Here is a 15,993-nt window from a genome sequence, read left to right as displayed (position 1 = left end):
TAGTCAGAATATATTGTATTTAAAAAAATTGATTTTCAAAAAAAAAAATGAAGCTGGGCATGGTAGCACATGTTTGTAATTCCAGCACTGAGGAGACAGACAGAAGATCCCTGAGAGTCTGCCCTAATTGGCGAGCTCTAACCCAATGAGAGGCCGTGTCTCAAAGGGTGCAGAAGGCATTCCTAAGGATAGAACTTGAGGTTGTCCTCTGACCTACACCACACACACACACACACACACACACACACACACACGTTTGCACGCACACCTGCATCTATACAAACGTATATACATACACACATGAATTTTATTAAAAAAAAGGACAGATAAGGTTGTTTTTGCCTTAAATTCCCTGTCAACCCCATGGCCAGATTGATAAGCGCTTATTAGCATAATCAGCACCGCCAAGGCGGGACGCTCCGTGACACCTCCTTGACCCTTCACTAAATCAGAGTAGACATTCTGGAAGAGTGGATCACATTAATACAGGCCGGAGTACATTAAAGTAAGGCAACAGCTGGCATCGTTTCCTCTATGACTCTACTTCCCTTACCCAGTGTCTCTCCTTTAATAGGGGAAGCCAAGTGTGTGGTGGACCCAAATTTCTACCTGAGACAGAGTTCTCAGGAAAAACAAAACAAAACACATATCTCAGGGTAAGAAAGTAAAAATGCAGAGATCTCACCAAGTAAGAGAGACACAAATCTGACCTGAGAACATTTCCCAGCAAGCTAACTGAATGCGCTAAAAGCCCGCTACCCAGATGCTCTCAAACACAGCTTTGGGTGCTTTAAGGAACTAAATGACCTCTGCTCTCCTGACCCTCCCCCAGCTCCAGCACTCATGTCTTTGATGAAAGGGGCAGCAGAGGGTGAAGCTAGAGAAAGTCGTGTCCCCTGACTCAACCCCAAACCTCCCAATTCAGGGAGTCTCTCGAGGAGGACTTACCAATCTTGACTCTCAATCCAAGGTGCCAGGAACTGCCGCAGCTCCATGGGGAAGCTGTCGCTGTACAGCTGGTGCAGCTGCTCCAGGTACCGAGTGTCCAGCTGCTGTAGCTGGTTCCACTGGGCCATCCTGCCGCAATCTGGGGTGTAACTGTAAACCAAAATGAACATATGGTCGCCACAAGCCCTCATAGAGGATAAAGAACCTGGAAATGCTCCGCAGCTTTGAGAAGGATCTTGTATGGTTTTTGTACATTCCTGATTCCTACCAACACAGCTCTCCCGGCCCCTGGGGCTGGGGTCTGAACCCAGGGGCCTTGAGCCTGCTATGCAAGTTCTCGGCCACTGAGTAAAAGCCCAGGCTCTTGATGTTTTGAAACAGGGTCGCGGACTAGCCTTGTTATCTGTCTCCTACCTCTGCATCCTAAGTGCTTGGATTTCAGGCATGAGCTGCCACACATGGCTGCATTACAATTTTTTTTAAATTGCAACTAGGCGTGATTCCAACTTCTAGAAACCACTCGCAAGCCAGACACAGTGGCTCCTGCCTGCAATCCCAGCACTAAGTTCAAGGCTATTCAAGGCTAGCCTGAGCTCTATGCACACAGTAAGATCAACTCTCAAAAAAAAAAAAAAAAAAGAGGGCCAGGGTCAAAGACATGGCTCAGCAGTGTAGTGCACTTGTTACTCTGGCCGAGGACCCAGATTCAATCTCCAGCACCCACATGGTGGCTCACAACCATCTGCAACCCCAGCTCCAGGGGATCAATCTGATCTGACACACTCCTCTGACCTCTGAGGGCACCAGATAGGAACATGGTACACAGACATACAACTGGGGGAAACACGCATACACATGAAATAAAAATAAAAAATAAAAAAACAAAGCTGACCAAACAACAAACCTCATCTCTTATCTACCAGAGGCGAGAGAGGTTTCCAAATCTATTGGTATGTGAGGCTGAGCGGTTTCTTTTCTTCTGGGTTTCCATTTCCTCGTCTCTAAAATGCAGTTCCTTACTTCTGCCCCGCAGGGCCACTGAAGTAATATTTCTAAAGCCCTCGTAAGAGCACAGCACCCAAAAGAGCTTCAACACATGCCAGCTCCTTCCCCCACCACACTGCTTTCAGGCCATCTGGGAAGGAAACCTGCCCCGAGGTGAGAATGCAGCCTGGGTGCTGAGGAGGGACGGCAGCTGCAGCAGCTGCAGGCTTACAAGGGTAAGGGGCAGGTGCCTGGATTTTGCCCACTTAATAAGAGAATGTAAGAGGGGAAAAAAGATTCTAAATCTGGGTGAAAAAGTAAGAGAACTAAATACCATGTTTAAAAAAGTTGATCCTGGGATGGGGCTAGCCCACTGGAAGCTCAGTTCTAAGAAACCAAACCAGCTAACCACTCATGAAAATGTCTCTCTAGAACAAGTAGTCTTAAGATCTAAAAATAGCCATGAGTAGGAGCCCAAGATTAGGGAGTGGTATGTGTACAGCAAACACTAGCTGAAATAAAAGCACAGCCTGCCTGAGCGCACGCTGCGGCCTGAAGCACTGTGACGGTCTGTGTAGTGCCCCCAGGAAGAAAGCAAAAGCTATTCGTACCCCACACAAAGGCCAAGTCAGAGTCAGCCTTCTCTTAGGTTAAAAGCATCACCGCTGTCCTGTAGTTTTCAGGACCTGATTTGCATGCAATCCGCAGTAAATTGGAGCTGGGAAGATGGCTCAGTTGGCAACGTGCTTGCCTCACAAGTGTTGAGGAGCTGCGTTTGGATTCCCAGAACTCACATGTTAATAAAAAGCTGGGTGTGGTGGTATACGCCCATAATCCCAGAGATGGCAAGATCGGAGGTGGAGAACAGTGAGCCCCCGGAAGTTTAAGGGATAGCTAGTCTAGCCTACTTGGCAAAGTTTCAGGCCAATAAGAGACTCTGTCTCAATCCAAAGATGAAAGGAATGGCATCCATGGCTGTCCCCTTGCCCACATACACACGTACCTACACATGCACCAGCATGCACACAAAGAAAACAAAAGAAAATCTATATGCCAATTACATAAACGGCACTACACTGGGCTGCACTGGATCACAAGACTCCATTGTTCAGCATGGGAGATACCAACCACATGTGACCACTAAGCGGCAGGAATGTGGATGGCTCACAACCATATAGGCTGCATTTAAAAACAGTAGGAGAAAAAAAATGTGCAAGTCTCAATGTTGAAATATTATTTTGGAAATGTTGAGTTAAACACATTGTTAAAATTATTCTGCCCATGTCTCTTTACTTTTAATGCAGCTATTAGAAAATTTAACATGCTGGGTGCGATAGCACACGTCTTCAATCCTACCACTCGGGAGGCAGAGGCGTTGTAGCTCTATGAGTTCAAGGCCAGACTGGTTTATACAGTGAGTTCCAGAATAGTCAGAGCTACATAGAGATCCCACCTCAAAAACAAAATACAAAATACAAAAAAAAAAAAAACAAGAAAAAACTAAACAAAGAAAAGAAAATGTAATACTATAACATATGTCACCTGACTTCTATATTTAAAAACAAGGAAATAAGGATGCTGTTGCTCTGGGCCACATAATGGAAAAGATTGTGGTCCTAATTAAGTCATCTGCTTGAAACAGTAAATTCCAGTGCTGCAAATTCATTAAAAGCAGGCTATTTCATGGCTTATCTTGAGCACAAAAACAGAGCCAATCCCAAGATAAAATCATAAAACTGCACCCACTGTTCCTGCTCCGTCACTGGACCTGCTCCATTTCCAGGCTAACATAAAAGATGCTAAGCCGCCTGCAGCTGATTTATTTCTAGTCTATACTTCAGAGGCTTGTTTCATTGTTGATATTTGAGTTGCTTTTGCTGATCTGGTATAATGAGCGGGCACTTTCTTACACTAGAAACTGGCTTCTGCCTTTTCCCATAAAACTGGTGTCAAGAATGACTGATTTTACTGGGCATAGCGACACATGCCTTTAATCCCAGTACTCGGGAGGCAGAGGCAGGTAGATCTCTGTGAGTTTGAAGTCAGCCTGGTCTACAAGCAAGTTCCAGGACAGTCAAGACTACACAGAGAAACCCTGTCTTGGGGGGAAGGGACTAATTTTTGTGTTTTGTCTTGGTCTAACGAAGACAGGCAATTCCGTCAAACTATTCTACATGAAGGAAAATTATTCTAAATTAAAGGCAAAGAGCGGGTGTATTTCCAGGGAAAGCATGGGTGGCGTTTAGATGACATGGTTAGCCCAGAGTGTCTAACAGCCAGGTCCTCACATGCTGCTCAGCTACAACGCATGTTAATTAACAGTTGGCACAGGGCAATTGGACCGAGCGTTCTCCACTAGAGCAGCGGATCCTTTGAGATAACTAGCCAAACAATCTAGGAAAACCACTGCCAACTGGCTTTACTGCAATCGCTTTACTGGAAAACATTTAAAAGAGCTACTTTAAAATCTCAACTCTGTTTTTCAAATTACAAATTGATTTAGAGGCTGGGGATGTTGCTCGGTGGCACAGTGCTTACCCAGCATGCTCAGCACCCTAGGTTCCATCCTCAGCACCACAAACACCAACAAAAATGAAAAGCCCAGATTAATCTGAATGACTTCAACAAGTTCTTTTTTGAGCAGGAGCTGGCTCTGTAGCCCAGGCTAGCCTTGAACCCCTGACCTCCCTGCTTCAGTATCTGAGTACCAGGACTAGAAAAGTACACCATACCATGCCTGGCTTCCACTCAGTTCTAACTAAAGCATTTCTGTCTTCAAAATCACCTGAAGCCTGCGCTTTAGTAACCACTTCATTGAATGCCAGAACACACAAAGTGATCTGCCCAACAATTTGAATGCCAAATACAATCCTGGGTGGCAAAAGAGAAATCACGTCACTGCTACAGTGGGTGCTTCCTGCTCTGCTGGCTCTCGCGAGGCTTTGGAGAGCACATCATCAACGAGAGTGTACAAAGGACAGGTAAGTGTCTGTGGTGGCTTGAACGAGAAAGCCACCCCCCCCCAGGCCCGGATGCTTGGGGATCAGTTACTGGAACTGTTTGGGAGGGATTAAGAGGTGTGGCTTTGTTGGAGCGGGTGCGTCACTGGCAAAGGGCTTTGAGGTTTCAAAACCCACATCAGGACCTCAGGATGTAAAGCTCTCAGCTACAGCTACAGCACTGTGCCTGTCTGCTTCCTGCCATGATGACCACTAACTGACCCTGTAAAACTGGAAGCACGCCCTCAACTAAATACTTTCTCTGATAAGAGTTGTTTTGGTCAGGGTGTCTCTTCACAGCAATAGAATAGTAGTATCTAGTAACTAAGACAGTGTGATCCTATTTTCTTTCTTTTTAAAGATTTATTTTTATTTTATGTATATGAGAGCTTTCCTTCTGTATTATGTATCTACACTATGTGTGTGTGCCCCCAGAGGCCAGACATGAGCATTGAATTCCCTGGAACTGGAGTTATAGATGGTTGATGAATGGCTGTGTGGGTGCTAGAAACTTAAACCTAAAAGAGCAATAACTGCTCTTAACTGCTGAGCCATCTCTCTAGCCCCTACTGATCCTAGCTTCTATAGCAAAAGAGAAAAGGAAAATGAAACATCAAGTTACCAAAGACTTTCTAGACTTCTCAAAACAGGAATTTCTTAGCCCCTTGGGGGTAACCTACAACAGTAAGTCATAAGGAAAATAACTCAAGCCTAATGAGGAATTTCTTACCGGAAGGATTACCATTAAATAAATCTTCATTTGTATAGTTCCGTTGAGAGAAACCACGGTAACTATAGGAGACCACACACAAAAGGGGTTTATCACGCAACCTGGTAAACTTTCTAAGCTAAAACATGTATTCCACCTGTATGAACCTATGATACAGGAGATGGAAGATGAAGAGAGGGACAAAATTCAAATGTACAAAAAACCCACAATAGAAAGTGATACAGAGTAATTTCTGAAGGCAGGTGTACCGGGACTTACCCATAATCCCTGCACTTGTAAAGCAAACAAGAGACTCAGGAGTTTAAGGCCTGCCTCAGCCACACACTGAGTTCAGTGCCAGCCTGAGCTACACGGGACCCTATCTTTTAAAAGAAAGACAATTCCTGTTCCATTTTGCAATGTGTAATGGTGTAGATCACAATTTAAGTGGAATTCTAAACCTGGTGGTGGTGGCACACGCCTTTAATCCCAGTACTCAGGAGGCAGAGGCAGGTGGGTCTCTGAGATCAAGGCCAGCCTGATCTACAGAGAGAGTTCCAGGACAGCCAGCGGTACATAGTGAGACCACGTCTTGAAAACATCAAACAAGTAATTGAGGTTCAAAAGAACAAACACACAGGGGTGATAATCAGTGGGTAAGGCATACAAGGCTTTGGACAAGAGTAGGCAACAGCAAGTGGTGTTGGGCTACATCAGGGTGGTTCTTCAAATACTTAGACAACTCAACACAGATCAAGTCCAGAGCCACAACATCTACTTCCCAGTTCCGCCCCTTGGAATAATTCTTTCAGTACCTAGCTGCGGATTAGGGCATGGGGCAGGATGTAGAAGTCAGGGCCTAGAAGAACAGGGCAGCACGGGATAGGAGGAGGAAAGAGAGAGAAGAGAAAAGCAGAGGCACCAGGGGACCAAGTCAGATGAAGGGCATTTCTGAATGTGAGCGTCAGAATCTGGTTTCCAGTAGGAAAGTTCCTCAGAGTGAAGTGAGTGGCTGAGACAAAACCTGGGAACTCAGCAGAGACCTGGGCTCAGTGCTGAATGCACAGAAGAATCCCCCAAGGCAGCTCAGTGGGGAAGAGAGCCGCCAAGCAAGCATGCGGGCAGGCTCAAGCATGGGACAGGATAGCTGGGGCTTACTGGGCTGCCAGCCTAAAAGAAATACACTGGTGAGCTCCAGGTCCAGTGAGGGCCCTGTCTCAAGGGAATAAGAAGGAGAGTCACGCACTGGCCCTTAACCCACATCTAGGGACAGGGTCCAGGCAGTCTTCATGAAGCAGAACAGAAACCATAACATGAGATGGGGTTTCTAAAAGATTCAGAGAGCCATACTGAGAAGCAGGGATGGCGAAGTCTGGAAGGTGGTCCACATCAGTGACGATGTGATCGTCTCACAGAAGGTCCTGCAGGTACAACCGCAGCATGAACGTTGTGAGGTGAACCTCTACAGACGATGTAGGGGAGCCCAAGCTTGGAGATCAAACAGTAAAAGTGACACAGAGAATGGGAGAGATAAGGGGCGACCCCTTGGCTCCTGTTGCATTTGACAGAGAAGGAGACTCCCTTCCTGAGAGGGCAAGGGGTTGCATGGCCTCTGAAGCTTGTTCACATCCTCTCCCTCGAGACACTGAGCCGGCTGCATCCCAACAATGCTGCGGTGAGACAAAGAAGGTGACATTTAACCAAAAAGGGTCAAATGTCCCGAGGTTACCCTCCAGCTGATAGGAACTCCAATGTCCTCAGGAGAGGCAAGCTGAAAGAAAGATCAACTAGAAATCTGGAATTTCTAGAACACTCCTGGCTTTTACACACAGGAGTGCTCGGCTGTTTCCCCACATCTGCCTGCATCCCTGCAGACTCGCTGCAGACCTGCCACTGGCCTCCTGAACGGCACACTCACCATGCTTTATTCTGAAACTAAAAACTACAAAAGCCAGAGACTAGATCCCGACTCCCGCTCTGAGATGTGTGCCTCTCTCGGTTATCCGAACCTCTAGTTCCCTCTGCATAATAGTGGAAGACTGCTGTACTCACTCACAGGGCACCAGCAGACTTGACTTCAAACACAAAGCTATGAGGACACATCGAGCATGCCTAGCAAGTATCTGTGAGCATTACTAAGGTGACCAATGGCCTACACGACCCTGCTCTTGTCTCAGCTGCCACCTGCTTGCTGGCTGAGCTCCAAGCACTCACTGTTAATGACCTTCAGGGAAGTGTAGCTGGCAGTAGTATTCTAAAAGGAGTGTTATAGGTAGGCCCAGAGATAGAAGTGAGACCTGTTATTATTTCCAAAGATAGACAAGGAAAGCTCATGTGTAAAGCAATCTTTTCCAAAGTTGGAAGACTTTTTGTAGACCATAAGGATCTTCAGTTTGCTGCCCCACGTGGTCTCATTGGAGCTGGAACGAAGAACAACCCCACTCTGTGCAGAGCTGAGAGAACGGCCAGACAAGGGCTTGGTGCAGTCAGAGCTTTCCCTGAAATATTCACAGAGCTGGAAATTTCCTGTCTCCTGCTTACATGTCTTCTGGGCGAACAAATTCAAGGAGACAAGAAAGCAGCAAAGGTCCAAAAGCTGTCTAAGAATGAAGAAATAGCCGGGCAGTGGTGGCAGGCAGATCTCTGTGAGTTCGAGGCCAGCCTGGTCTACAAGAGCAAGTTCCAGGACAGCCAGGGCTTTTACACAGAGAAACCCTGTTTCAAAAAAACCAAACAAAAACAAAACAAACAAACAAAAACCAAAACGAGGAAGTGCTTATGGTCAACATAGGATTCTACCAAGAGGAGGAAGAGTTAGTCCTGTCAAGGTTGATTTGGGCAAGATTGTTTTGACTAATCCTGTGTGCAAAGAAGTAGGAGGAAAAAATGCCCTTAGCCAAATAGTTGAAAAATACTGGTGTTTAACTGGTTGAGGTCAGATAAGAAGAGGCGTGATCATTAAGTGGACCGTAGATGATGACTAAAAAATCCAAGTTAAACAATGCCTTGAGATGGAGTTGGAATTTCCCCTAGTGCCTAGGAGTATATTTTCAAATACTAGGGAATGAATTTCATAGCTTAGTAGTAGCTGGAAGAATATTCTCATATTTTGACAATGAAAATAGGGCCTCCAGGTAACTATGAAAAGCGATATACTGTATACTATATTGGATTAAACCTACATTTCAGCAGAAACATTCTAAAATGATGTCTAATTCACCAGTCAGTGAAAGTCTGAACTGGAACTTCGCTACAACCAGCCTTTGCTATACCACACCTAGCATGAATCTATCGAAAATGAAAATGGTTTCTCTTTTCATGATTCGTGGGTGAGTGGCTCCATGGTAAACGACAAGTCATGCCTGTAAAAACTAGAGACCCACACTTTCCTCAAAGACCCACTCACTTGTCCTCCTGTGTTGTGATCTTTGGGATACTGAAGCTGCCTTACAGAGCTTAGAGCTGTGGCCGTGAGTCTTTAAGAGTTTTGTTTGTTTGTTTGGTTTTGGTTTTTCGAAACAGAGTTTCTCTGCAGCTTTTGGAGCCTATCCTGGAACTAGGTCTTGTAGACCAGGCTGGCCTTCAACTCACAGAGATCCGCCGCCTCTGCCTCCCGAGTGCTGGGATTAAAGGCGTGCGCCACCACCGCCCAGTTTCTTTAAGAGTTTTTAAGGAAACTATTGACATATGTATTTGGTTGACTCTGAAGGGTTGAAGCATGAAGAACACATGGTTCTGAATCAAGCATTAATTGGGTATCTATGCGACCGTGTGCTTTGGAGATGCTTTATACGAGCAATTCTGGCATGTGACTGAAAATACCTACTGGCCTACGTAATCTTGTGTGAACTGAAGCCAGAATCTCTTGTCATTGATTCCAAGCATATATGTGAATATCAACTGTGTAAAGCACGGTACTCCAGAGGGGCCATACAGTCATGAAAACAATGTACCTTGTTGTTTTAAAAGTCACCTCAGATCGATGCAATGATTCTCAGCAAAACATGCACCTGATTTAAAGTTAGTCTAAGAAGAATTGGGGGCGTGAATTTGCCACCTAAGAGCTCTCTTTCTAAACTCTCCAAAGATGAGATGTGTATGGTAGTTTTTTTACAGAGTAGAATTAGTAAGTGTGCAAATAACTGGATTCATAAATCTCATTTCCTATACTCAAAGGTCCATGATGACAAAAAGAGCCTTGGCTTTGGCTCACTAATGTGTCCCCTGCTCAGCACCCAGTGCAACATTCAGCTCACAGCAGAGAAACAAAAAGCGTGTGCGGTAGGATGGATGAATCACTAGAGTGAATTGTTCTGCGTTATGGGTTCCAGCTTCTCCCAGCTTAGGCCAAGCTCCCAGCAAAAAACGTATTCTTTGAGACGTCCAACTCTTCCTGTTTTGCTGTTTGAAAAACTCGAGAATGACTCTGTGGTGGTTTGATTCAGAATGGCCACACAGAATCATGAGTCATAGGGAGTGGCACTATGAGAAGGTACAGCCTTCTTGGAGTGGGTGTGATCTTGTTGGAGGAAGTGTGTCACTGGGGACGGGCTTTGAAGGCCAGTGTCAGTCTCTTCCTGCCGTCTGTAGAGCAGCTCTACCTCTCCAGCACCACGTCTGCCTGAGTGCCGCCATGTTTCCTGCCATGACAACATTGGACTAAACCTCTGAAACTGTAAGACAGCCCCAATTAGATGTCTTCCTTTGTAAGAGTTGCTTGGTCATGGTGTCTCTTTACAGCAATACGACTGTAACTAAAACAAACCTTCTCGGGATCTTTCAACAAGAGAAAAGTTCCTCAATTCAAAAGCAACATTTCAAGGTTGGGGAAATGGCTCGGAAATGGGCTTGCCACACAAGCATATGGACCTTTGTTTGGATCCCAGCGCACACAGTGTGGGTCTGTAAGCCAGTGCTTGGGAGATAGAGATACAGGATCTGAAATAAAGTTGACAAGGAAAATACAAACTTTGGAATTTCCAAGTCCCAAGCCTATGATACAGTTCAATGCTTATGGAGAGAAGAAAGAAACTTCCCAAATTTATTCAGGTCGCTTTCCCTTTAAGTGACCCTAAGGAAGTCCTAGTCACTCAGCCAGCACAGGTCAATGTGGGTTGAGAATCCATATGCTCACACCTATAATATCAGCAGCTGAGGCAGGATGGCCATGAGTTCAAGGTCAGACTGGATTACAAAGTAAGACCCTGTTAAAAAGGAGAAGGAAAGGAAGGAAGAGAGGGGAGGATGGGAAGGAGGGAGCTAGGGAGGGAGAAAAGGAATGAAGGAGGGAGGGAGGACTCCTTCAGGTGTTTATGGTGGCAGACACCTGCAATCCCAGCTCTCAGGAAGCTAAAGAAACATGAGTTCAAGGCAGAATCTTGTCTCCCATCTATAAAAATCAACAATAAAATGCAACTCCTTTCCCTTCAAGTCAGCATGGGTTTGCACTAGAGTCTCGCATCCAAGGATCTTTGTGGCAGATGAACAACCTGTCCCCTTCTTTCTTCTTCCCCTGAATGAGGCTGAAGCCACACCTATTCCGCATCAGTGCTAAAGGGGTTGAAATAACTGTTTTGTTTGTGTTGCTGAGGATTGAACCTAGAGCCCTGGCAAGCAGGGGAAGAGCTCTTCCACTGAGTTAAATCCCACTCCCACCCACCCACCCCCATTCTTTTAAAACTCACTAAATTGCCCAGGCTCATCTTGAAATCACTCTGGAGTCTAAGCAGGACTTGAATTTGAAATCCTCCTACTTCAGCCTCCCGAGTACCTGGAATTTCAGACCTATGCCATCAGGCTAACTTGATATGAAATCGCCAGTGCCTCTGTCAGATTCTCCAAAAATGAGAAAGGTTCTCCAGAGCCCAACCACCAAGAAATACAAGGCAGGCAGGTAGGCAGGCAGTCCACCTGCAGCCACTTGATCTTTGATCCCAGGCCAGGCACTGGCTACGAAACGGAGACAGTGCAGCTCATCAACGCTTCTCAGATGATACCCCAGATGCCAAGTAGCAGAGACAAGCCCCCTCTGCTGTGCCCACCTGAATTCCTGCCTACGGAACTGGTGGACACAATAAAACGTTTGTCTCTTAATCCACTGTTAGGGTGGTTCGTTGCATTTGTTCATTCCCGTTGATTCCCATGGCATTTCTGCCAACCTAATGACTGACTGTGATCTTTACAGGGTCCAACTTTCATTAGAAAATATTTCACAACTTTACAGGAACAGTCTTTGCGGTGAAAGCTCTTTTAGTATAAACCTTCTGTTTTCTCTGCAGCTCTCACCCTCCGAGTGGTTCATCCAGTCTCGCTCCTTCAAACCACACTCTTGCCCCATCCTTTCTCATGAACAGCAGACTCTGAGGTCCAGCGGCCTCCTCAACACCGCCACTTAGATGAGTAAGACTTTGTGAGTCTGAGAGTAGTTGAGGCTGCTCAGAGGCTACCTCAGGAAAGGAAAAAACAAAAGAAAAAGTATCGTGGCCTCCATAGATCAAAATGAAAAATGCATACTTTTCTCTGAGGTTTCCTAGCCGCTATATGGATTTTGGGCAGGTGTAAAGGACTCCACTGGCTTACTGACCACCTGCGTGACTCTCTACCAGGTGCCTTGCTGAGCCCAGAGAAAAGCACGTAAAGAATCCAGGACCCCAGCTAGGACAAGAGTGAATGCCTGAGAGGCAGCTTCATGTAGCATCTAATAAGCAAAGTGTTCCCCTGAGACATATGCAACCTTGTCCTACTAAGATACCAAACGCTGTTGATGGAAGACAGCCCTGTGGACAAGAGAGCTACCTGAGAGTGGGCTCGGGGCTACTCTAGGAAGCCTGTTCCACAAAGATAGCAGGGCTACAAGAGAAACGGTCATTCTGGAGAGGAAGGGACAGCCAGTCTAAGCAGAGGGAACTAACAGCATGTACCAAAAAGGAATGGCACATATCTTCTGGGTGAGCATGACCCAAAAGCCCGCAACATGACACATGGACAAAGAATGAAAAATAAGATGACAGTGGACGAGAGAGAGAGAGAGAGATCAACAGACTTCTAGAATCCAGAAAATGCAGGGATGGTAACTGAGCTAAGACAACGGAACGGATATGCCTGCGCATCTCCTGCCGGATGAAGAAGTATGGTGTACAACCTCACACAGCTCAAAGCTGGAAGTGGGAGGGTCAAAAGCGGGGGAAATCACTGAAAAGTCTATGTGAACTCTACAGTAACACATGCCTGCAATCCCAGCACTTGGAATTAATACAGGAAAATGGTGAGTTCAAGGACAGCCTAAGCTATGGCTACACAGTGAAACCAGGTCAAGGTGTGAAAGGGGGTGAAAGAAGGAGGGCAACTCCTGAAGCCTGAGGCAGGATTACAAGGCTGAGGCTAGCCTGGGCAATTTATCAAGACAGGGAAGGAAGGAGGGAAAGAAGAAGAAAGGAAGAGGTGGGGACGGGAGAAAGGGAGAAGGAGACAAGGAGGGGTGGAGAGAGGTGGGAGGTAAAGGTATTGTAGGAGGGGGAAGCAGTACTTAGAAGAGGTGTGGCCTGAGACACACTCCAGGCCAGTTTCTGGTCTTTCTTTTGAGGAGACTGCTTCTGCATCTGAAGGTTTCTCTTTTTACTGGAGAGCTCCGTTTACCCAGAAGTTCTAGACGTTTTGTACAGGAGCAATTTTAGCATCTCCGCCACAGAAGGGACATGACAATCGAGAGGAGTTGAGAAACCATGAGTGGCAAAACCAAGACTCACTGACGAGCTGAATGGAAGCAGAAGTGAAGGGAGAAAGCAGCCAAGACGCCTGCTAGATTTCTGACTCACATGGTGTGGGGTTTGGATGAGAATGGTCCTCACATATTTGAATACTAGGTCCCCAATTGGTAGAACTGTTTGGGAAGGATTGGGAGGTGTGGCCTTGTTGGAAGAAGTACATCATAGAGGAGGCATTAAAAGACTAGTACCACTCCCATTCTGTCTCTCTGTCTCTCTCTGTCTCTCTCTGTCTCTCTCTCTCTGTCTCTCTCTCTCTCTCTCTCTCTCTCTCTCTCTCTCTCTGCCTTGTGGTTATATCTCAAGATGTAAGCTGTCAGCTACTTCTTGAGTGCCATGCCTGCCTGCCTCCTTGCCTAAACCCTAAACTAACTGTTTTCTTTTATAAGTTCCTTTGGTCATGGTGTTTTACCAAAGCAATAGAGCAACAACTACGATAGTTGACCAAGATTACCATTTATTTCAATGTTGGACTAAGAGAGAGGCACAGACTTTCAGAGAGAAAGTTGTAGGGTTAAGTTTTCAACAGAATGATCAGGAGGCCAGTGCACACAAGGACCTATGGGGAAATGCCAGGAAAACAGCAGAAGGCAGGTGCTAGGAGCCCACAGGTGTGGAAGCTGGAGATGCCTGCCTGGCGGTCATCATCAGAGTCATGGCCAAAGCAATAGCTAAGTAGCTCAGTCGGTAGAGGGCTCACCTCCCATGCAGATGCCGTGGGTTTCCTCCCAGTAGTGTGACAACACACAGCCACATCAAAGGAGTGGCTGAAATAACATCCGAAGAGAGCATAGAAAGGGAAGAGAACCCCACCCAGAGAGACCAAAGGCACTTCAATCTTTGAGCTCAGGGAAAGGATGACAAGGAAGAACACCAGGAAGTGCCTGCAAGATTCAAGGAAAGGGGCTGGAGGGATGACTCAGCACTTCAGAGCACTGGCCGCTGTTCTGGAGAACATGGATTTGATTCCCAGCACCCACATGGTAGCCCACAACCATCCGTAACTCCAGTTCCAGGGAATCCAACATCCTTTTCTGGCCTCTGTGAACTGCATGTACACGATGCAGACATACATGAGCGCTAGATGGGATGGCTCAATGGTTAAGAGCACTGACTGCTCTTCCAGAGGTCCTGAGTTCAATTCCCAGCAACCACATGGTGGCTCACAACCACCTATAATAAGATCTGGTGTCATCTTCCGACCTGCAGGGACACACACAAACAGAACACTATATATATATAAATCATATAAAACAAAAGTAATTTAAAATTTTTTAATTGAAAAAAAAAAAAAACCCAAGACTCCTTGGAAGGCTGTCTTCTCACCTTTCTCCTTTAATCCTACCCTCCCCCCCCCCAAAAAAAACCCAGGAATTAAAAGGGGCCCAAGAGGGCCAACAAGATGGCCCCAGGTAAGGGTGCTTGTTGTAGAAGCCGGTGACCCGAGTTTAACCCTGAAACCCACATGAAGGTAGAAGGAGAACCAATGCCAAAAAACTGACCTCTGACCTCTACACACACACCAAGTACCTGCACGCCCCCAACACATACATCATGCACATAGACATGTATAATAAGTATTTTAAGTTAAAAGAAAAACAGCCCAAGAAGAAGAACTCTAGAAATAGGGATTCTTCTCTCTCAAAAGATTATTATAGAGGTCGGGAATGTAGCTTACTGTCAAATGCTTGCCCAGGGTTACATCCTTAGCACTAATTTAAGGCCAGTTTGTTCTACGTAGCTAGTTGGAAGATACATAACAAAACCCTGTCTCAAGAAAAAACACTCCCACGTCAGCAGAAGGATTGCTACAAGTTTGAAGACAGCCTGGTCTACATATTGAGTTCCAGGCCAGTCAGTGCTACACAGAGAACCCTGTGTTAAGGAACCAAACCAGAATAAAACGCCTAACAAAGAAATTGAAAGCTGGGCAGGATCCAAGTCAGCAAGACTCGTCAAGACTCAGAAAGGATGGGCTCCCAAGGAGGAGCCAATCATAATCCAGGGGACAGGTCAAAGGGCAGAGATGCAGGTCTAAACAGAAGTGTCAGCATCTAAGTGCGTAGCGGACTAAGCCTTCTGTCCAGCCTTATCTAAATATAAGGGAGCTAAAGGTTAAAATTATAATTACCAGCATTGTGTGGTGAGACACAAATATTTCACTTCCTTCTTCCCAGTTCACTAATTGCACGTTTCCCAGCATTAGTGTCTGCATGAGACTGAAGTCTAGAACAAGAAGAATAAAAAACTGCATAAAATGTTCTAAGGAGAAGAGCTGGGGACACAGCTCAATCTAACGTGTAAGACCGTGAGTGTCATGAAGAAAAAATAAAATGCATCCAAGGAGTACTGTGGATATAGGTCAGTGTGTTGTACCCTTAGCACAAAAAATAAATAAATAAAAAGTAAAAAAGTATATGTATGCTCAGATATCCAAAATATACTGAGAACACTTTCAAAACGCTCAACAATAAAAAAATACACATCTCAATTTAAAGCTAGGTGAGAGATGGGCCTGGTAGAGCAAGCCTCTGAGCCCACCTACTAGAGAAACTGAGGCAGGTGCTTCCCAAGGTCATGTCCTGTCTGA

At 45.8% G+C, this 15,993-nt stretch overlaps 1 protein-coding gene and 1 pseudogene across 4 annotated transcripts in view; one reads left to right on the top strand and one right to left on the bottom strand.

Moving 5' to 3' along the window:
• Stat3 (signal transducer and activator of transcription 3) overlaps positions 1–15,993 on the bottom strand; it is a 55,197-nt gene that overhangs the window by 25,779 nt on the left and 13,425 nt on the right. For all 4 annotated transcript variants that reach the window (XM_038324857.1, XM_038324859.2, XM_038324858.2 and 1 more), the window contains exon 2: positions 949–1,098. In XM_038324857.1, the coding sequence (XP_038180785.1) occupies positions 949–1,076 (128 nt within the window). In that variant the 5' untranslated portion in view covers positions 1,077–1,098. The remainder of the gene's footprint in view (positions 1–948; positions 1,099–15,993) is intronic.
• On the top strand, positions 4,789–8,624 carry LOC119811393 (annotated as a pseudogene).

The sequence above is a fragment of the Arvicola amphibius genome, chromosome 4 (assembly GCF_903992535.2).
Source record: "Arvicola amphibius chromosome 4, mArvAmp1.2, whole genome shotgun sequence".
Classification (NCBI taxonomy): domain Eukaryota; kingdom Metazoa; phylum Chordata; class Mammalia; order Rodentia; family Cricetidae; genus Arvicola; species Arvicola amphibius.
This window is presented reverse-complemented; position numbering and strand designations above follow the sequence as displayed.